The sequence below is a fragment of the Phodopus roborovskii genome, unplaced genomic scaffold (assembly GCF_943737965.1).
Source record: "Phodopus roborovskii unplaced genomic scaffold, PHOROB, whole genome shotgun sequence".
NCBI classification, from domain to species: Eukaryota; Metazoa; Chordata; class Mammalia; order Rodentia; family Cricetidae; genus Phodopus; species Phodopus roborovskii.
The window spans coordinates 10,675,917-10,698,457 of NW_026126571.1; the positions used below are offsets into that span (position 1 = coordinate 10,675,917).

Here is a 22,541-nt window from a genome sequence, read left to right on the forward strand (position 1 = left end):
CGTGGTGTTCTGGTGAGGAGACTCACCATGAAGCCCGAGAACCCGAGTTGTACCTTAGGGACCGTGGGCGGCGGCGGGGGTGGGGTGGGGTGGGGGGGGCTGACTCCTGCAAGCTGTCCTCTGACCAACGACAAGTGCCATGGCAAGCATCCTGCCCCTCTCCAGGAATTATATAAATGCAGTTTTTACAATCAGAAAGCCCACGAAGGATTTTAAAGCACCATTTTAACAAGTTATTTTCAGTATTTGTCTTAATTTTAAATCAGACCAATAGCAAGCAGAGCCCAACATTTTGCAGCCCCCGTGTCCTTTTGGTGAGGTCGCTTTTCTTGTTTTGTTTTTGAATTAGGGAACCCTGCGACTGCAAAGACCACATGCTCGGAGTTCCTTAAATATAAGGGACTGACAGAAGACGCAGAACTTCCTTTTAAAACAAGGTGAAATAAAGTCTACCAATACTTCCTTCAGTTTCCTGCCTCAGGGAAAATCTGTTAAGTGAAGGGTTACTCTGCTTAACGATTGAGGGGTGAGTCACGCTTACCAGGACCCGAAGCCCTGGCAAGACCTCATAACCTCATTGTAGCATTTATTATTGCTTTGTTTTTCATTGTGGTATTTTTATTGCATTCGTAACACTGGAAAAAGCATTTTGTCCATTTTGTGCTATGTTGTGTGTGGGTACTTAGATGTGTAACCCGCAAGCCCTCCCATAAAAGACACCTGCAGATTTAGTTTCATGCATCTGCCAGGAAATGTCCAAGGTACCCAGGACACAGGGCTGCACATATCTGTCTGCTCGGCTGTTGATGACCTGGTTGTCACTATATGTGGATATCTTTGCCCTCTTGTGATGAATCAGAAGATGGGAAGGTGAGGGGCAGAATTTAGGGAGAAAATATAGTTAAGCGAGCCAAAGAATAGTAAAAACAGCAGCATCACCGGTAGAGGGGATGATCGCAAAGCGCCCACTGGAGAACAATTACAGCCTGGGTGGTAAGATGCACAATGCTTATGAGAGTGACCAGGAAAGTAAGACAAGGGGCTTGGGTGGCCAATGCCAAGACTTCTTTGTTGTCTAGGTCTTAGCTTCTTAAAACATTTGGGGTTCAGTAAGTGAATCTGGGCATCTGGGTAAATTTGGTAGCAGTAAAAAGCTCCTGGATTTGCAAAAGGTCAAATGATGAATCTAAGGTGTTTCTGACACTCATCTGTGTTGAGCTGTGTGGCTTCCCTGCAGCCTTATTTCTGGACACACAACATAACGTGCTGCATTGTATGTTCAGTGATTCTACAGAGTGCCAACGCATACCGCCTGAAGCATCCTGGCTCAGACTCAAGGTCATTGTGTGTGATGCACTGCAGTGTTTCTAGTACACACAGTTTTCTGCTCTTACAGGAACATAATGGTTTAATAATAGAAAACAAAGACTAGATATTTTCCTTATTGCCATTTCTCGGCATGCAACCACCTTCATCAGTATACTAATGAAATTAGCAAGTATCTTTTGGTTGGATTGTGTCAGATTGTTTGATTTTAAGAACGGCTAGTTGCTGACCTAATTTCATTAAAATTTGTTGACTGAATCTTGATATGGGATTAGACAGAATTTCCAATAATTTCTGAAATGGCTCTAAACATATTTCTGCTCTTTTCATTTTATATTATTCATTTATGCAAAGTGGCATCTTCTGCACTGACAAACATAAGTAAAAATGTTGGTCAGGTCTAAATAATGAAGATATGATAAGCTAAATCAACATAAAATATTTAGCCAAGATCTAATTATGTAAAAATAAGCACACCTATCTCACTAGTGTGAACAATTGTCCTCCTCTTCAGTGAACAGTAAAGCTGTATGAAAGATTTGTTTCTAAATGAGTTTATGATTTTCTTGCCAGTAAAGTTCTGACTTGTATAGCTATTATATATACCTATATGTTCAAGGTCATTTTCTTGGGTGAAAAGGATCATAAATGGAAAAGATTTAAAGGCCTGTTCTAGGTCCATGGCATCCAACATATGTTGTGCTCTGAAAACTGGGCTAATTTTGTCTAAACATTTCTACACTTCCATTTCTTTAAAGCCAGGGCATGGCAGAGTTGAACACAGGATGATTATGAATTCAGGGCCATCCAGAGCTCTATGAAACCCTGCCCTCATCCCCCGAAAAATCAAGGGCTGAGGATGGAGTTGAGTGGTAGAGGGTTTGCCTGGCATGCCTGGGACCTGCGTTCAGTAAACACCCAGGAGGGGCTGTCTAGCACACAGCTGTCTATAAAGTTGGTAATGTGGGGAGGGCTTCTGGAGAACAGTAGATTGGGAGCCATCTGCTGAAAGTATGAGCAAAGAGAGGCCAGCAATGGAGTGACCCGTCTACACGGACAGACTTCAGCCTCTCTTCAGAAGCGTAGGCAATGCTGGCTGTTACTATTTTTTTCTCAAATTTATGAAACACAAATTCCATAGCTACTATGCCTCACTACTGGTAGTTGCCTATTTTTTCCATTTGCTTAAAGACAAGATCTCATGTTGCTCAAGCGTGAACTCGCTATGTTGCTCAAGCGTGAACTCGCTATGTAGCCGAGGATGCCACTGAGCTCCTGGCTCACCTCAGACTGCTGAGAATATAAGTACCACCACCCCACTTAATATGATGCCTGGGATCAACCCAGGGCTTCATGAATCCTATGTAGGGAAGCACTCTCCTGAGCTATGTCCCCAAATCCATACTTGTGATGTCTGATGATTTCTCAGTTTTTATGATGATAAAAAAAAGTCTCTCTCTCTAGAGGAAGTTGAAATTTTGAGCACTTCCTAGCCTAGAAAAGTAAAGTAGTCTGGATAGGGGCATTGAGCTGGAACTGCCAGCCACAGGATTTTGAGGGAAAAACTGACATTCTTGTACAGTGTTCTATGTTGGTAGTTTAGACTTATAAATGCAAGATTTACTTGTGATGTTTTCCATTTATGATTGCTTTATCATGACACACTCAAAGTATGGAGGCATCTATTTCCCAGTAGTATTTTAAAGTAATCACCATTTTTCATGAAAAAAATGTTAGTGCTCTGGGAGCAGTTTAGCATGAGGTTTTTTTGTTTTTTCCTTACCATTTGGAGTACAGTTAAACTATGGCTCTTAGAGGTGTCTGTTGTGGGATATTTGTACACTGTGTGAAGATGTTGTTATTGTTGGTTGGTGTAATAAAAAGGGTGACTGACCAACAGCTAGGCAGGGGGTATAGGCGAAACTGGGAAGAGGAATCTGGGCACATGGTGACACCCGTGAAACTCTGAAGAAGTCAGACACAGCACAGAAAGAGGTAACTGAGCCACCTGGCAGAATGTAGATAAATAGAGACAGGCTAGCTGGGCATTGGTGGCCAATGCCTTTATTCCCACCACTTGGGAGGCAGAAACAGGTGGATTTCTGTGAGTTTGAGTCCAACCTGGTCTACAGAGCTAGTTCCAAAAAAGGCTCCAAAGCAATACAGAGAAAACCTGTCTCGAAAACAAAGGGGGGAGGCTAATTTAAGTTATAAGAACTAGCTGGTAAAAAAGCCTAAGGTTTTAGGCCAAGCTTTCATAACTAATATTTAAGTCTCCAGGTCATTATTTGCAGGCTGGTGGTCCAAAGGTAGTTTGACAAGAAAGCTTGCTACAGGTTTCCATCATAAAACCTGGGAAACTTGAAGACATGGATGATAAAAAGGCTGAGTCAGAAAGCAATGAAGTGATTCCATGTTAAGAGACATCATTATTAAGACATAAAAGCTAGTGTAGAGAGGCTTCTACTAGCCAGACATGGCATTGTTTGAGCACCAAAAATGTTTTTTAAAAGATTTAGTAATTTTTGTTCTGTGTGTGTGGGTGCTTTACCATGTACATTCAATGACTGTAGAGGCAAGAAGGTGTTGAATCCCCTGAAACTGGAGTCAGATGATGGCTAGCTGCCACATGGATGCTGGGAATTGAACCCAGGTCCCCTGAAAGAACAGCCAGTGCTCTTAACCATTGAGCATTCTTTCTAGCACCTGAGTCTTTAATATATTGGAAACAAAACAAAAAAAAAAAAAAAAAGCCCTGAGTTCAGTGATATTCCAAACATGGAAGAAAAATGGGAAGTCTTTCTCTCTCCTCCCCTCCCCCAACACACAACACACAACATACACACACACACACAGAGAGAGAGAGAGAGAGAGAGAGAGAGAGAGAGAGAGAGAGAGAGAGGGAGGGAGGGAGGGAGGGAGAACTAATAAATGTATAATTAAGCTGAGATTAGAAAATGTTCACATTGCAACTGGCTGATAATGGATTCAAAGAATCACCACTGGCTGTTTATACAACTGATGACAGAAAGGGTCACACAGACTCACAGGTTGCTTCTTAAATTATAAAGTGAAAAAGTATCCCACAAAGAAGACTTGAAAGATACCACTTTAAACACATTTAACATCACCACCAACAAAACTACACCACATGCACCCTGATAATGTATAAATGGGCAGCACTCAAATCTAATCATGAAAGAGAATGAGGTACACCGTACAAGCCCGTTACAGAATATTAGTATCAGAAAGGGCACCAAGCCTGTGGAACAGGCCTGTAATCTTAGCTACTCCAGAGGCTGGGGCAGGAAGATTGAGTTCAAGACTAGCCCAGGCAACTTAGTGAGACCTTATCTCAAATTTAAAAATAGAGGGCTGAAGTGTAGCTCAGAGTATTTGCCTATTACGCTGAGGCCCTGAGGTCAAGCCTTAGCACCACACACACAAAAACAAAACAAAAACAAAAAACAGAAATTTCTCTATTGGACAGGATGAAAGGAAGGAGAGTTAAACTAATAGATGAAGTCTTCTCTATAGTCACAATAAAAAAGAAACCTAAAGACATAAGGGTGCATAGGGAACAAGGAGTATGTATTAGATATTACTGAATCAAACTACAGTTCAAGGGAATGCTAATGGTGTGGTGGCTGTGTAAGAGAACGCCCTTATCCACAGGAAACATGTGGAGATGGCTTGGTGCTAAAGCATCCTGATGATTCAAGTTTATTTTCAACATGCTCAGGGGAAAAAAGGAAAACTATTAAAATTGTAATAAAAGGTGGTAAAGCAGATGTAATAAAACACAGATATGGTGCATTAAAGAGGAGTGGATATTTATTCTATTATCTATATGCTCAGCTTTCCTCTAGCACTGAAAGAATTTCAGAATAAAAAGCTAGTTAAATATACAAGGTAATCCTTGTATGACTAATATGCCATAGTTGCTTTTACTTAGATGACTATACTAAATAATAAACTGTAACACTTACTTTAAAAATCCCCCTCTGAAACTCTTTCCTATCGAAGCTATCAAGCTGAGGTGGACCTCCATTACTCACGGCCAGTGTCAGCAATAGGATTCTTATCCTTTTCCTTTGAAATTGTTGCAATTACCCGCAAAATTAACAAACCAGCAAAACACCTACAAAAAGCAGTCGCCTTGTCACAGCTTAACATTGGAAAACCTATAACCTTCTGGTTTTAAAATAATTTATTGATAGATCTGTTTTAATTTCATGTCTCAGAGCATACATTATTTAACCAAGAGGTGCTGGACAGAGATTGTAAAAAGGGAGAAAACATCTAGGAAAGGAAACCAGCTCAGCCCCACTAGGTTTGACCTTGCCTTGTAGAGTCTTGCTAGAATAAATGTCCACTATTTTTCTTTTGTGCTTACAAAAAACATTAACTTCTGAATTTCCAATGCTGTAAATATTTTTTTTTTACAGTTTAGTATGCATTCAATTGACACACAAGGCAACCAATAAATTCTGTCATCAACATCAGCATAATGGGTATTTCCTGTCACTGCACTAACATAAAACTAAACTTCAAACCACAAAAACATTGTGACTAACATTAGAAAGGCAAGCTGTAAGATACTCAAAGCTTATTAAAGACAAATTGCACATGGTTAAGATGGGACGTCATCTGACAACAGCTGTTGTTGTGCATATGGCTGCTTCTTCTTATAGGAAGGCCAACGGCAAACAGGGCAACAGTGTCGGCCCCCAGCCAACCACATAACAATGCAATTCTGGTGAAACACATGACCACAAGGTAGCCCCATTAGCAAACAACCATTTTCAAAATTCTCGAGGCAAACAACACATTCAGTACAGTGCAGTGTGCCAGCAGGCCACGTTAACCAGTCCGGTTCCATAACTTCACTAGTGTTATGTGATCCATATGACCTCCCCTTCCGTTCACATGGGCTGGGCTGGCAATATTTATTGGCACATGAACAAGCCCCAGCATCACAGTGGCTTGCTCTTCCTGGAGAACTGTGAACTATGCTTTGTTTATCTTCAAATACAGCCTTACTACTAAAAGTGTCCATGTTGTCACTATCTGAGTCATTTTCAGTGTCTTGAGAACTCTCTGACATTTCTTCTTCAGACTGCACTCCAAGACATTTAAACTGCCACATTGGTAAGTTTTTAATATAATCAGTTGGTATCAGAGGGTGAAGCCAAAGGTCAGGGAAAGCTAACCTTTCCAAGAATAAGTCAGGGTCTTCGTCCCAGGCAGACTCTACAGGGAGGTTCTGAAGAGAAGCAATCGGGTGGAAGAGGTAGCTGGTGTACCAGTCCCACAGACTTGATAACCATTCCAAATTATTCGCATTAACTTCATCATTGTTGCTGCGCCGTCTCTTCTTCTCAAAGTAATCAATTAGCAGGCCATGTCCCAGGTATGTACTGAGAAACAGGGCTGGGTGTGAAGAGTAAAACATCCAGTCTGCCCTTACCCATGAAGCCAGTGTGGTTGTATTAGAATATCGCAACAATCTTAAGCTGTATTCATAAAAGCTGTCTAAGTAAGGGAGCTGTAGAAAGCCCAGCACAGGTAGCCAGGAAATAATTAATAGGGAATTGTATGTCCCTAAAGTGCTTATGAGAACCACAAATCGCTTGATGGTTGCTCCTTGTGTGATAAACAAGTCCATCCAAGCCATGAGATTAACTAGAACCAAACTCAAAACAAACAGATCATTTACTTCAGGTTGTAATGAGCGCAAAAATGAATCCATGGCCCGAAGGGATATAAATTCACCCGTGTGGTTTCCGTATCTGTAAATTCCTTCAGGAGTTCTAAGTATGTATGATGGCATGTTATAAACACCAATATCTGTCATATAACTCTTGTTGTCCCAATTTTCCACATTAACAAAAATAAATTCAACTCTTCCAGTAAATTTTATACTTAATGCAGAGAAGAAAGCTGGCGGCTGGTCAAGCTTTGCAAATAGGTATATTTTTACCCAGTACTGATCACTTTTATTCCATTCTTCTTTCAAATGCGCAACATTATATATAGTTTTGATCCGAGAAGCTGCATGGGCAGTTATCCATTTAAAAATGTGTTCTACTTCAATCTTGCGTCCACTATACTCTTTAAGCATGACTTTCCCTTTAGAAGTGCTTGTTTGTGGGACAGACATAATGAGTGTGGAGCGAACCCAGCCTCTTCTCCTGCAGTACCTGTTAAGAGAGTAAACTGTAGTCAACAGCTAGGCTACTGCACAACTTACATCCTAATAGTTTTCCTTTGGGCCTGAAAGGTTCCCTTTTACCCTCTTCTCAGAAAACCTTCAAATAACCAGGGGAAGGCCAAAACTTGGCAACTGTACAGCAAGCTGACTGTAGTCTGTTCTGAATTTCTGTTTCTAGGAAAAGAAAAGGTTGTATACAGTATACCTAAAAGCATTTCTGAGCCAAGGAATCAGCAAATATTTTAGCATCTCTTATGTGGCACTGCATTACACATTACACACTGCTAAGAACCAAAGATAACAGCAAGTAATTTCTGTTCATGTGGAATCAATAAACACTGCAAAGGACGCAAAACCATTATGAAAGATCAAAGAAAGGGGATGTCACCAGGGGCAGGGGAAGGTCTCAGGAAGGGTATGGGAGACGAACTAGGCCTCGAAAGATGGTTAGAAATTAGGCAGAGACAGAGAAGGATGAGGACTCAGACATGCTGAGTGTCTGAGGTGACAGAGACTCTGAAAGAAGCCCGGCCTTACCGTTTCTCACCTAAGCACCACCACAAGGCCTGATGCCCACAGTGCATCTTTACATACAAAGTGATCTTTACACGAGCCCGTCCAAAAGAGAGCTACCCCCAGTTCCTCAGGTGACCTTCTTCTCTTTAATGAAGACTGTGAAAGAAGGTTCAACACCGTTTGTTTGTTTCCTGAAGACACAGGTGAGCCTACTCCTTTTGGTACCCAGCAAGTTCTTGTTATGACACGTGTCCCTTCTGAAAAACTAGGTGATGAGAAATACTAAAAAGGAATATAGCTGTTGCATTACTATGGAAAGATGATAACCAGAGACTTTTTAAAATAACTCTTTGCCCCAAACCTGCCATGTGGAATTTTATGACACACAAGAATTATCTTGATAAAGGGTTTAAAAAAAAAAAAAAAAAACTACCATAAGGCTATGTTTTGTTACAGACTTGAAAATAGGCTCCACCTGGTCTCTTATGTTGCTACTTAGAATACCAAAAAGTCATAGCTATTACATTTTATTTACTAAGCACGCATTGCTATTTTATTAGGCTTAAATGAGTATGTAACACATTCATAGGAGCAGAGAGGAAAAGTCTAGTTATGTGGCCTCTGTTTTATAATAATAGCATACTAATGTATCTCAGGAACACTGTGGTTTGATTTGAGATACATAAAAATGGTATGTGGTCTTTTCAAAGAGCAGGCTGGTGAGGACTCTGGGAAGCTACCTCAGTAACTCTGAATCATAGATCTTGACTCTCAGCTTCTTACTGCCTTGATTCATTCCCTTAACAATGCAGATTCCATTAACATGAAATGGTCTGAAAAAGAAAATGCCTTAAAAATTAAGTATTTCTACCTTTTAACAATGTATTTATCCAAAGCAAAATAATTCAAAAGAATCCTGTTTTTATTCTAGGAAAAAAAAAAAAAAAAAAAACACACAGTAGGTAAAATGAATGTAGATGACCGCCTCCTTCAGATTTTATCTAAGGAGCTGTAATGGCTTAATTGCAAGAGACTTGTGATGACACATTTCTACTCATTACAATTTGTATTTATTTTGATGTGTGTGTATGCTCGTGGAGTTTATGTACATCACATGTGTGCAGGTGCTCTCAGAGTAGAATCTATCAGATCCCCTGGTGCTAGGCAGTTGTAAGCCATCTAGGTGTTGGGAACTGAACCCAGGCTCCTCTGCAAGAAAAATGTTGTTAATTGCTGAAACATCCCCTCCCCCAGCCCCACATCCCTCCTCTTTGTCGCTGTTTTTATTTTCTCTCTTATCACTACACTTGTTTCTGATCTGTGTCATAAATCAAATGACAATACAACAGAAAATCTTTCTTTGTAAAAAAGGCAAGGTTTAGTGCATTCATGTCTTCCTTGTTTTCTTTTCAGTTCAGAACTGGTATTTTTAAGTTTTGTAATTCTAAAGAGAACTTAAGACTATCCAACAAAAGAAAATTCCCTATGTTATAGCTTTCAAATTTATTCATGCTTTCCAAGTTTGGATAATAATCTCTAACACTTATAAACAGTCAGTTACTAATATATGATTCCCGAAATACTAATTCTAAAGATATCCAAAGCATATATTGCTTTTAAGAATTTTATATTACCATGTAGCAGCATAAAACCTTTTACATCCAATTCAAAAAGAACTTTTAAAAGGTCAGAATAAGCCCAATGATACTATCAAGAAATATTCTTCAGTTTTTTTTTTTTTTTTTGGTTTTGTTTTTTGGTTTTCTAACAGTATTTTACTACATAGATTGGCTTAGAACTTGAGATCCTCCTGTTTCTACCTCCTATAGGAAATACTTTGCCCAGCTTATTAATAGTCAATTATTTTGGTTATATAAAAAATGATTTTTTTTTTTAACCAGCGCCCATACTGGGTGGCTTGGCTCACAGCTGCCTATGACTCCAGATCCTAACCATCTTCTGAACTCCAATGGCACCTGCACTCATATATGCGTATGTACTCCTCTACACACATATAAACAATCCAAATTCTTTAAATTAAAAAACATGGGAGTAATGACAAAAATTAATGTAACAGACTGAATACTGATGACAGTGACAAACCAAACCACCTCATCTAAGAAATGTGAAGAAAAACAAAACAGTACAGAGTAGAAAGGGCATGTCTGACTATATGAAATGATACATCTGACTTTGACAGCAGGAGAAGAGTATGCCTAGGGATAGTTGTAGAGCAGATGCAAACTGAAGGTCAGAAGTAAGAGAGTGGTAGTGTATGTCTGTCATCCTGGCCCCTGACTGAGGGAAGACTCTACTGAGCTCAAAGCCAGGCTGAGCTATACAGTGACGTCACCCACAGCCATCTCAAAGAGAATACTGAAACAGAAGGACTACAGACAATTTTAAGGGATCTCTCAAAGTCAACAAACACCAGTTTATGCAAAACTACAAATACCTTGGTAACTAGCAGTACACTAAACATATAATTAGCTTTCAGTGCAGGCAGATTTCTGTTATTATTGCCTTTATTAAGCAAGAAAGATTCCGGTCAGGGTTCAAACTCCGAATTTCCTAGTCCACTTACCTGGGATCACTGGAACAGTTGAAAGTGCCTGTCCGTATTCCAAATCTTGACACCTTTCTTACCATTTTCTCCCAGTGGATTTTACCCACCAAAGGACTTCTGTCATTTGCTATGACCTAATTCCCAAGAGAGAGAGAAAGGGGGAACTTCAATTAGCTAAACCCAACTATTCATATCTATAGCATAAATCCTCTTTTGATAAAGACCTTCTCTTTTCAGTTCTGATTTAACAAATCATCTCATTACTACAGCTATTCTCTTTAAATCGTAATTGATTATTATTAAGTGTGAAGACCAGAGGACAGCTCATGGCAGTCAGTTCTCTCCTACTGTGTGTATCCTGGGGACTGACTCAGGTCAGTAGGCTTGTCAGCAAGCACCTTAACGGGCTGAGCCACCTTACTGGCCCTCACTTACAGAAATTAAAACTGTCCAAAAGAAAAGAAACACAAGTGCGCTATGTTAAGTCCTATGCTCTAGCAGTAATAGCAGTCAAAAGCCTATGAAAAATCTAGCCATATTCTTTTACCATGTGACCTATTCTCTACAATTGTTATACAGACAGAAAATGGCATGACCCTGAAGTCAATTTCTCCTTGAAAATAATTTTTAAAAAGTCAAAATAAAGCTTATAAAAATGACAACATGCCAGGTGGTAGCAGCACACTCCTTTAATCCCAGCACTTGGGAGGCAGAGGCAGAGGCAGAGGCAGAGGCAGATGGATCTCTGTGAGTTTGAGGCCCAGTTCCAGGACAGCCAGGACTATACTGAAAAACACTGTCTTGAAAAATCAAAACTAAAATATTACATGTGGACTTAAGAAGTTCAAATTTCACATTTTTCAACGTTCAGTGTTATAGCCAAGAATCAAACACAGTTTTCTATTAAACTGTGCCTTGACTAAATCAATGCTACTCATAGGACTTTTCCCTCAGCAACTCTGAGGAATAGCCATAATGAATTTGACAGTCTAATTTCTACATCAACTGTACAAACAGTTCTCAAGTGAGTTAGGTCTGAGAGAAACAGATTATTTTTAAAAGGAAGGGGAAAATTCTAAATTGACTTTCAGAATATTAATAGCGTCTCTATTTATGGCAGTTTAGTAGTTAAATATATCTTCTCTTTATCCCCCAATCTTCCTGACTTAATGGATGCCAAGTTTCACTGAAGATACCAGTAAAAAAATTTAAAATATGGAAGTAATAAAATACAATTCATTGGAAAGCCAAAAAAATGCCTAAAGTTTTCATGAAACTATCTAAATTTTAGTCTAGCATATATAGGACTGTTGTTGGATAATCCTGTATACTGTGAATATGCATTCCTCTCATTGGTTAATAATAAAGCTGAACTGGCCTATAGCCAGGCAGAATAAGGCTAGGCGGGGTAGCTAAACAGAGATACAGGGAGAAAGAAGGGTGGAATCTTGAGAGATGCAAGCTAGTCATCAGAGGAACAAGACATGCTAGAGACCAGGTAAAGCCACCGAGGCACATGGCAAAATGTAGATGAACAGAAATGGGTTAATTTAAGTTGTAAGAACTAGTTAATAGACTACAGGCCAAACATTTTGTAACTAATATAAGCTTTTATGTGATTATTTGAGATTGGGTTGCCAGGACAAAAGAAAAGCTCTGCCTCTGCTTACATAGGCCTAAGCTATTTTCATAAATGTCCTCTTTACCAACACTATTCAATTTAAAATTACAGCACAATACTCTGGGGCCTCTAATCTTTATGCCTGGAAGAACCATTTTCACATTCAAAAATCCTCCAGGAAGAGAGGCAAGGGTGGCCTTTCTCCTGGGAAGTCTAACAAATGTCAGGGACATCACAGGAACTGAAAATGAGGTTTCTTTTTTGTGCTATAAGACCACACCAGTAACTCCTACAATGTTACCAATACTGCTGTTGTAAAACATGTACATACATGGACATGTTTGTAACACTGTGACATACATTTGATACTCAATATATGCTTTTAATGAAAATACATGGTCTTGCTGATATAACCAAGGACATGGTTTTAGATACAGGCGTTTTAAGGAGGACCATGTTAATCACATTACTCAAGATGCTATTTACCTTTTTCTCTGATCAGAAAATATACTGCACAGGTTACCAGGAGACTCAGGGCAGTCAAGCAATGCATGCTTCCTGCTTCATGACCTCCTCTTTTTGTGGTGGTGCTTCAGGAACACGGGGCACTAAGGGCACACTAGGCAAGTGCTTCACCACTCAGTTACATGCCCAGCCACAAAAAAAGTGTTATTTTCCTTCCTGTTACTTCTCTTTTGATCATGGAGCCAAGGAGCCTGAATGTAACTCTTAGACTTCTCAGAAGGTAAGGCTCTGTAAAACATAGTCTACTCGCATGACCTTTTGTGCGCTCTTACTTTCTGCTCTCTACACTCTCCTTTCTCTCCGTTTCTCCGTTCTCTTTTTAAAATAACTCTCTTTCCCAGCATTTTTCCATTCTTGACTAAAGCTATAAAGTAACCCTGGCACTTTAAGCCTGTGTTGGCAATAACATTTCAAGGAGCTAAGAGGTTGCCTCTGTCCATGTACACACAGCTCTAAGTCTCAGGGCATCTTTGAGTGGAGACCTACTTGTTCACTGTGGATAGGGTTAGGGTTAGGCAGACTCATGACAAACATCCCTGCGTCAGGAATGAGAGAGGGCTGCTTCCAGGCACACCCGGGTTCTGGCAGAGGAAGAAGTGAGTGGGGAGAGTCGAGAACACAGTTGACTAGCTACACGATAGTGTTCAACCCTGGGGCCTTATTTACTCAGCAATCTGTTCTAGCATCTGCTCTGGAAGAGTTTAAGGATCCCGACTGAGAGCTGTACAAAAATGTAAAGTCATCTAAGCTTTTCATGAAATCATTTTATATGACTCTGTCCCTAGAGCTACACAATTAGAAATTACTTTGTTAAAATCCTTTATGTTGACCAACTGAAAGGTTTGCATAATTAACTTTGAAGGAGGTTAAATTAAATGAGCACTATAAAAATGGTTCTATTTTCACAAAATAACTCATCTGGCTCAGTTAATGGCAAAACCAAAATCTTCTGAGCCTGTTACTATGTGCCACATTAGTAGGCGCCTCTCTGACTTACAGCTTGTGTCCCATAAGTTGTACAATCTGGAGTGGCATCCACGCTGCTGGTCTCATTATATGTGAATAAGTAGTTTTCAGAAATCCAAGAAAGCAACTGCATTCTCTATGGAGAACATTTCCAGATACAAGAAAAATCTGGACCAAAGTACAGTTTAAATTCCAAGCCTGAAAGAGCCCTGGCCTCCCAGGCTATGGTGAGGCAATCTTCCATTCATTGTAGTACCTACATGAGCTAGGCTAAACATCTGAGCTGAACTAACTATGTTAGCTTCTTATTATAAAGTCTCTACAGGAATTTATCCCAAAAGCTCCTTCCCCAGCAACCTGTCGTCCTGAATGTTTTCTGAACAAGCAATGTAAATGGCATCTTGCTATATAACTGCTCATTAGCCCTCTCAATCACTTAAATAAAAAGATGCCTAATTCAGTGTATTTACAAATATACTTTTGGCTGTTTTTTAAGAAAAGAGTTTATTTCTGATCAGAACATCTGGTACATCCTTGTTAATCCCCAGAAAGTCATAATTTAAAAAATAACAATTCCTTGGAATAAGAGTAGTGTGTTGATATTTTCTACATTTCTCAATATTTTAGCAGGGGTCTAGTTTCAAAATTGTAAAATATGTATGTCACCTGTATAAAATCAAAAATGAGGGTCAGTAATGTACAAAAATTAATTAATTTAAGTATTTATTTTAAGTATTAATTTAACTAATTTTAAGTATTCACCGTGTTATCATTTCTATAACTTCTGGCTAAAATCAAGTATTCTATTCTCACTGGCTTACTTTATGGGTAAACCCAAAACCTTTTTACTAACAGAAAACACAAGTGGCTTGCTTGTATTATGCTTATATTTTGCTCTGTAGTAGCCCATTGAAGAGATAAATAAATTAGAATGGCCCTAAACAAAACTCTTATCTAAGAGAAAAGATAAACCAGTTTAAAACCAGCTGTTAATGCTCTCAGACAAACAGGAAATGCATTAACATAATACTTCAGTAAACAGTGTCCAAAGCTTTCCAGCACTTTCCCAAGTCATAAAGTATTTTTTTACTGCTGTGCAACTCCAGCAACTTTAAATTCATTAAGTGGATCATCTAGTAGGAAACAAACAGCTATATCCCTTTGTGAATCATGACAAAAGCCAAAACAAAGAAATAGAAGTCCTAGAGGACAAATCCATAAAAACCATTCCTATGTAACTTTTCCATTTCAAAAGCCTATCCACTTAGCCATTTGTCTCTCTGACCAGCAATATTTTGAAACAAAATAATCATCTTCTATTTTTGGTGCCAAAGAGACTGGGTAGTGGCAGAATCAAAGAATCCACAAAACTGGGAAATAAATGGCTAATGAGAGACAGGCACTTAAGGACAATGCAAGAAATTGTAACTCTAGCAATTCTGCTACGAAGAAGGGACTTGGTTCTGTGTGCATTGCATAGTGCATATTATTGGTAAAGATGTCACGTGGATTTCGCTACCTTTAAGAATGAAAATTAGTTCTTGTGATGATTGATGGAAGGAAGAGGACCAACTCTTCTCAGTATGTACTTGTCACTACAAATATAGATGTAATTTTAAAAAGGCAGGGAATGAGATAGCTCAGTGGGTAAAGGATTTGTCTGGCAAGCCTAGTGTGATCTGATTTTGATTCCCAGAATCTACATAAAGGTAGGAGAAAGCCAACTCCACAGAGTTGGTGGTCACACATGTACCACAGTGGGCAACCCTTCCCACACACATATGTGCACACATACAATGATGATGGTGACTGTATATTTTAAAAGCAGATGAGTGGAGCACCAGCATTCATGCCTGTCTGCTCCCTGACTGGCTGAGAGGGAACTAGCCACCCCACTCACTGCTGCCACCATGCTCTCCCTCCATGGACTCTGTCCTCACATTCGGAGCCAGAATAAACCCTTCCTTTGTTGTTGTTGTTGTTGTTTTTCGTTTGTTTGTTTTTAGAATATTTTGTTTTTATTTTTTGTTTTACAAGACAGGGTTTCTCTGTCTTGGCTGTCTTGGAACTCACTCTGTAGACCAGGCTGGCCTCAAACTCACAGATCCACCTGCCTCTGCCTTCTAAGTGCTGGGACTAAAGGTGTGCGCCGCCGCCACCACCACCCAGCAAATTCTTCCTTCCTTAACTTCTATCATCAGGTATTCTGTCACAGCAACAAGAAAAGTAACACAGTTCTATTCACCACATGTGCTCATATATACAGGAAACACAAGCTTGGGACAGAAGACAGAAGAGGCCAGAATCAATACAGTGAAGTCTATGAAAATATTCTTCATATAAAAATGGAAGAGCAAACAAACTAGTCAGCTTCTTTCAAAATACGCCTACAGCCCAGAAATATGAGGCAGCAAGACTGCTAATGCCTAGACTACCAAGTGAGAACCTGCCTCAAAACAGACAACAAAAACAGAAGTAGAAAAGAACTGTAGAAAATGTCTTACGGAAAGTTATCCTTCACAAAAGATTGGATTAATATGATCTGGTGGGAGAATGACAACCAGCAAGAGCACACTCCCTTCTGTTTCTAGCAGATATTTTTAATTTTAAGTATAGCTTAAAACACTAACTAAACACATCAAAACCCAAAAATAACTCTGAAGCTTAAAGGAGGTGCCCCACCAATAAGCTTAGCTGGTCAGCTCACAGTGCCAAGGGCAGGGTCTTGGGCTTACTTTTCTCAGCTGTCTTAACAGACCAGACCAGACATTTGACAGATGTCAGTCACTGTCCACGAAGAACACTGGAAACCAGTGCAAACTGAACATTACTGGAAAAACGAGGTGTGTCCTACCGCACTGTTTCCTTATGAAGAAACCCATAGAAACACATCCTATTTTTCTTAGGAGGCACTTTTCAACTGTGAATACTTCACGAGAAGGTTAAGAGACTAGGAACTATAATGGCTATAATGTCACATTTACACCATCACTTATTACTCACTCTGCTCCTCATTATCCTATCTCTTTAGTCTGCTTCTTTTTCTTCTTATAACTTTCAACTTATTGGTACTGCATTAAATATTAATTTATTTGGTGTCTGATTCTCACAGCTGGCATGTGAGCTATCTAAACATATCCCTTGGTATCTTCCTACTATATCGTCAGGTCCTAGACCAGGGCCTGGCATAGCCATTTACTCTGAATACATGGGTTGATTTATCATATACTAAGGGGTTTAGTCCATTCATAGCCTTAATAAGGTGACTGGGACTGGAAAGATGGGTGAGTTACTAACAGGCTTTGTCATTGTTCTGAGTTTCAGAGGTGGGTGCACACTGCCTTCTTCACCATTCATTTGCAGAATTGATTCATGTGATGGGACTGGCTATTCAGTTCTATCTTGTTAATAGATCTAAAATTATAAAAGCCAATAAACTGTCCTTGTCCAGACTATTAGAAATAAGTACTGGGGGAAAGCAATAGAGTAACAACTTCTTAAAGCTTTAAAAAGATGACTGACTTTTTTCCTTTCAGTACTGGGTATCATGGGTACCCAGGGTTTCATGCATGCTAAGCAAACATTCTACCACTGAGCTATACTCTCAATTATCTCACTGTATTTCTTAAACTAATGAACTAAGACAGAAATAAACTAGAATTGACTGGACAGTGTACAGCTAAACCCTCTCAGGTTCTACCTCTGCTGATTATCACAGGTAAAAAGTCAGTGCAGCAGGAATGAACTATAAAGGGAAGGCCAGGGGTATCCCACAAAATCTCCACAACAATTGCCAAGCTCACCCTTTCAGCACAGTGGATGGCAGTGCCATTCTACCCTCTTTAAATGCATATGTACTTGAGGCCAGACACAGAGAAAACCTACCTATTTCAAATCATATTGAAAGTCAGTGTTGACATTGAACCTCTAATTAAGGTTTCTGAATTCAAAAGGTTATTTTAAAACCAAATCTTACAGTCTTTGTTCTTAGAAAGTAATGTGAAGAAGCTATTTTACTTTTCATACCCTCAATCAAAATGTGTCAACAGCAAAGGGAAAGGTCAAAATCACTGAGGAAATGGGAGGGTATCTGTAAGAACTGTCAATAGTTAAATAAAATACAGTCTAAAAAAGAAAGAAAATCAGGGGACCTGAGATCCTATCCTAGTTCAAGTCCCAGGACCTTGAAAAAAACCACTTCACATCTTAGTGCTTCAGAAAGGGTTAGTCTGACAGGTCTTCTAAGTTTAGCCATTCACATTACAGTCTTAATTTTGGCCACATTCAGGCTTCTAGTTTACTTGTTGTGTTAGTGCAAGTGAATACAGATTTTAAAAATTAAACTGAGCTTTCTCCTAAGCAATATTTAAGATGACATTACATGCTCAATATCACATAATTATTCTAACTTACATGGTGTTAATGTGCATCCACTTACCCTAAACCATGCTATGAAAAGCATAAAAGATAATTTTTAATTTCTAATATACTAATTAAATATCACAGTTTTAGTATCATAAAAACTATCTCATCACCATAAACAAACTAGTATATGCTCCTCAGCTCCCCAATACAGCTAAGTATAGCTGAGTTGCTGATTCTGTGCTGGTTAGCAGAGCTGCCATTCAAGGTGGACGATTGTGCTAAGGCAAAGATTTCTTTACTCTTACTTTAGTGTTCTTCCCTTACATACTAAAATGATGTAGACTAATGAACTCAAAACTAGAGTTTAAAAACCCATAAAAATAGTGCACATTGCTAAATAAAAGGAACACATGTGTGTTCCTATACATTTCTTATTGCTGATTCTCAAAACAACTTCCTTTCTCCAGGCTTTCCTATTCCACTCTAGAATTTTCACTTTTCTTCAAAGACAGGGTCTCATGTATCCTAGGCTGGCTTTGAACTCACTAAGCAGCTGAGGAAGACCTTGAACTTCTGAGGCTCCGGCTTCTACCTCCTTAGTGCTGGGGTTTAAGGTGTGTACCACCATGCCTGGTTTAAGTAGTGCTAGGAACTGAAGGCAAGGGCATCAAGCATAGTAGTATGCTACCAATTGAGCTGCATCTCCTGCCCTGATTTTCATTATTATTGGTTTGAAAGCCCATGAGAACTGAGTTTTGCCTAGGAAGCATGACACAATGAAGGGTTAGTTGGTGGTAAATACTATTTTGGCATAAAAACCGTTCTCAAGCATTATCGCTCTTTCCACCTGAACAAGCCAGATGCCATCTTTTGTGTCTTCCACAAGCTCATAGAAGTGCATTTCACCACTGAAATTGGTGCTAGAAACAGACTCAGATGCCTCTTCTTCTTTGAGAGCAGAATAGAGTTCACCCTCCATCAAGTCACCTGAAGGAAACAAACAAAAAACTTTTGTAAGATTTCAAAATTCCCATGTTCCGGGCTGGAGGGTTGGCTTAGCCGTTAAAGGCTAGGCTCACAACCAAAAATCCCATGTTCCCAACTTCAACAGTTAATTCCATTTTATACCACAAATAACCACATTATTATATCTCATTCTATGGAAAAAAGAACAGCATTTGAATGCAAGATTCACAAACAGTGAAGAGACAAAAATCTATCTCTTACAGTACAGCTTATATCCTACTGGGGTCATCATAGCTTGTTAGTAAATTACCACATTATACCAGTCCAAAAAGAAAATCAAACTAGGAATCATTTAACTTTACATAAAGCCTGTGTAGGTTTCACATTTTTCAACAGTGTTCTGACTCAAAAGATTTAGAAGTGGGTTCACAGAACTTGCCATCAGCCTGCTTAAAATAGCAACAAGGTTTTTATGAGTGGGAAAGAGAATGTTTATCTATCAGAACGAACCCACATTCATTCACAATTTACAGTGTAAGCTTGGTTCTTGTATGGTAAAATATAAAAACCAAACCATTCATACCACATTATTTAACTCTTGCCTTAAAGTCAATAATGCTGTTCTACTCCAAACAGCAAAACCATCCACAACAAACATTTAAGTTTTACTGCTAAATTGCCACATCAAGGCTGTTTGTTGTTGTTGTTGTTATGCTGTAAAATGTGTGACCAGAATCCTACTTCAATTGTAAGCTCTTCAGGCTACATGTTGATTCCTTTGTACATTCCACATGGCAACAATTATAGGCTCTAAAGGCAGCAGAACACCTAACATGAACCTCAAAGGGGTAAAAGTGTGATCAAATAACTGTGTGAGATAGCAACCTTTACTTTCATCAACCCACTTCCCTCCCTCAACGACCAATGGCACCGTCAACCAGGCAGCAAACAAGGGCAACAACAATACACAAGATGAAAAATGGAGCCCTTATGCACAGGAGTCCTTCCCTCTACCCAACTGGTGAGATGAGTTCTATAACCCTTGTGCTATAAATACACAAGTGTTGGACTGCTATCGCTTGTGTTCTTACCTATTGTAGTACAGGTCTAGACAGCACTACGTAAGGAAAAACATTATCTTGTAAAAGGCCCAACTGACAGATATACTTGAAACAAGAAGATAATCGGCAGTTTCAAATGCTTCCTACAGCAATTCAGAATGCCTTTCTCAACTTACATTCCTCTATCAGGAATACTATCTAAACAGAGACATTTTCCTTTGTATAGCAGTGAAACAAATTAACTGTATTTCCCTACCCAATCCTAAACCCCAAATTAACGCCTACTGGAAATATATTATTTAAGGCATTCAGTATTCTTTCAGCACTATCTTGAGTCTCTTCCTTAACCCATGAAGTGACGCAGGGATGCCTGTGACACATTGCAAGAATGGTATACATTCAAAATTCAAAAATAAAAATTGTAATTCTGCAGGAAAATATGAACTCCAAGGCCGACAGTCACACAAAATGCTCACTGCATTTAAAGCAAAAGGAGAAAATTTGCACCTTGTACACCTTACCCATACTTAAACACATCATTTACATGTAAATCTTGGGTCCACGTGCCTCTTTGTTATTATTTTAATGATGCTTTACCCTCCAGGTGGCTTGTTTTTACTATATATGAGACAGATGTTGCTATTTACAGCTACATTTTGGAGTTTTTCCTTTCCCTACATTCTAATCAATTTCCTGTTCCTGAATCCTGAAATAAATCATTCAATTTAACATTTTTTTTTAAAGCTACCTTTTCAAACTGTCATTTCCAAAGAACCTTAGAAACACACCAATACACCTAACAGCCTTTTCAAAACCCGAGTTTACAATATTCGTAGAAAACGTGGTCAGAAAAGACCTGGGCAGCTCTCAGGGGACAGTCTGCTTGACCCTTCCGGGGACCGCCTCATTTCGGTGGACAGAGCCAGGTCAGCGAGGGCGACCTCGGGGGAGGCCGGCACTTGCCTGACTTCTCCACCAGCTCTCGAACATCTTTCTTCTCGGGCAATCCGGAGTAGCCCAAACCTCGACACTCCAGAATGGTCTTCAGCTTCTTGAAGCTCAATGCCACCGGATCCACCAGCTGGGTAGCAAAGATGCCAGTCTCATACCACACAATGGCCTCGAAAAACCTGGCCAGGACAAACAGGACCAGGAAATACAGGAGCAAGAAAAACAGCTTCAGCCACATCTTCGCCCTCTTGGCGTCGGGCCGGGAGCCGGGACGCCGTGGACCGGGGAGGGAGCCGAGTGCAGGGCGACGCAGCGCAGCCTGGGCGAGGGCAGCTCGGGCGCGCGGCGGCGGCGGTCACCGGCGGGCCATCGCCGCGGGGAGGCAGGTGGATGGCGGGGTGCGTGCGTGCGTGCGTGCGTGCGGCGGAGGGGACCGGCGGGGCACGGGCGCTGCCCCGGCGGTCAAGAGCCGGGAAAGGGAGGAGGAGGGGCGCTCACCAGCACCCCACCCATCGAGCAGCGGCCGGCCGGGAGCGGGCGGGCGCCAGCCCGGGGTGACCGCGGGGCCCGAGCCGGCGGCGGCGCCGAGAGACGGCGGGCGGACGCAGAGCGGTTGAGGCCGGGCTGCGTGGCCGCGGCCGCAGAGGCCCGGCGCTCGGCTGGGCCAGGCCCCGGGGCCCGGCGCGCCCGGAGCGGGGAGGAGCGGCCGCCGCCGCAGTGCCGCGCTGAGCGCCCAGGCTTCAGGGCCCGGCGGCCGCCCAGGCCCGGCAGGGGCTCCAGGTTCCCAGGCGGCGCCTCTGAGGCCCGCGGCCCGCGGGGGGGCGTCGCGGCGGCGGCGGCGGCTCCGGCAGAGGACGATCGAGAGCGCGCGGCGACTGTCGTGAGGCGGAGGGGGGGGAGGAAAAAAAAAGCAAATAACGCTAGGCCCGGGCGCGGCTCTCCCGGGCGGCTTCCCGAGTCAGCGGCGTCGCTGGCTGCGCGGCGCCCAGCCCCGTGCGGATACGCCGCGCCAACCGCGGCCGCGGTCCCGCCGTCCCCACAGGCCGCAGCCGCCGCCCCCGGAGCACCGGACCCGCTGCAGCCCGGGCCCCAGTCAAGACATAACAACTGACGTCGGCAGGGGCGGGGCATCGGAGGGGCGGGGCCTCGGAGGGGCGGGGCCAGGCGCTGCGGGGTGCCGGGGCGGGGGAAAGGGAGAGCGGCTGCCGCGGCCGCTGGGGCTGCCGGACGCCTGCGGGGTTAGTGTGCCTCAATCGTCCCCACCCCTCCCGTCCGCAGACCTTTAGTCGTCGTCGATGATTTCGGTTGAACATTGGACCCTGCGGCATTGTGCAAGTTTGCGCTGTGTGTGAAAAATAAAAACAGCTAAGGATCTTGGTTTTCGTTTGTGGTTTTTGTTTTCCCACACAGTCTCATTTTGTAAGTCCTGGCTGGCCTGGAACCGCTTTGCAGACCAAGCTGGCC

General features: G+C 41.3%; 1 protein-coding gene across 1 annotated transcript; it reads right to left on the minus strand.

Annotated features, from left to right (window-relative positions):
* Positions 1–5,138: 5,138 nt before the first annotated feature.
* Rnf103 (ring finger protein 103) lies at positions 5,139–21,461 on the minus strand. Its single transcript, XM_051203139.1, has 4 exons — positions 21,090–21,461; positions 18,947–19,086; positions 10,641–10,756; positions 5,139–7,529 (listed from the first exon to the last, which is right to left on the minus strand). The coding sequence occupies exons 1-4, from the start codon at positions 21,313–21,315 to the stop codon at positions 5,960–5,962; spliced, it is 2,052 nt and encodes a 683-aa protein (XP_051059096.1). The 5' UTR covers positions 21,316–21,461; the 3' UTR covers positions 5,139–5,959.
* Between the last annotated feature and the right edge of the window lie 1,080 nt (positions 21,462–22,541).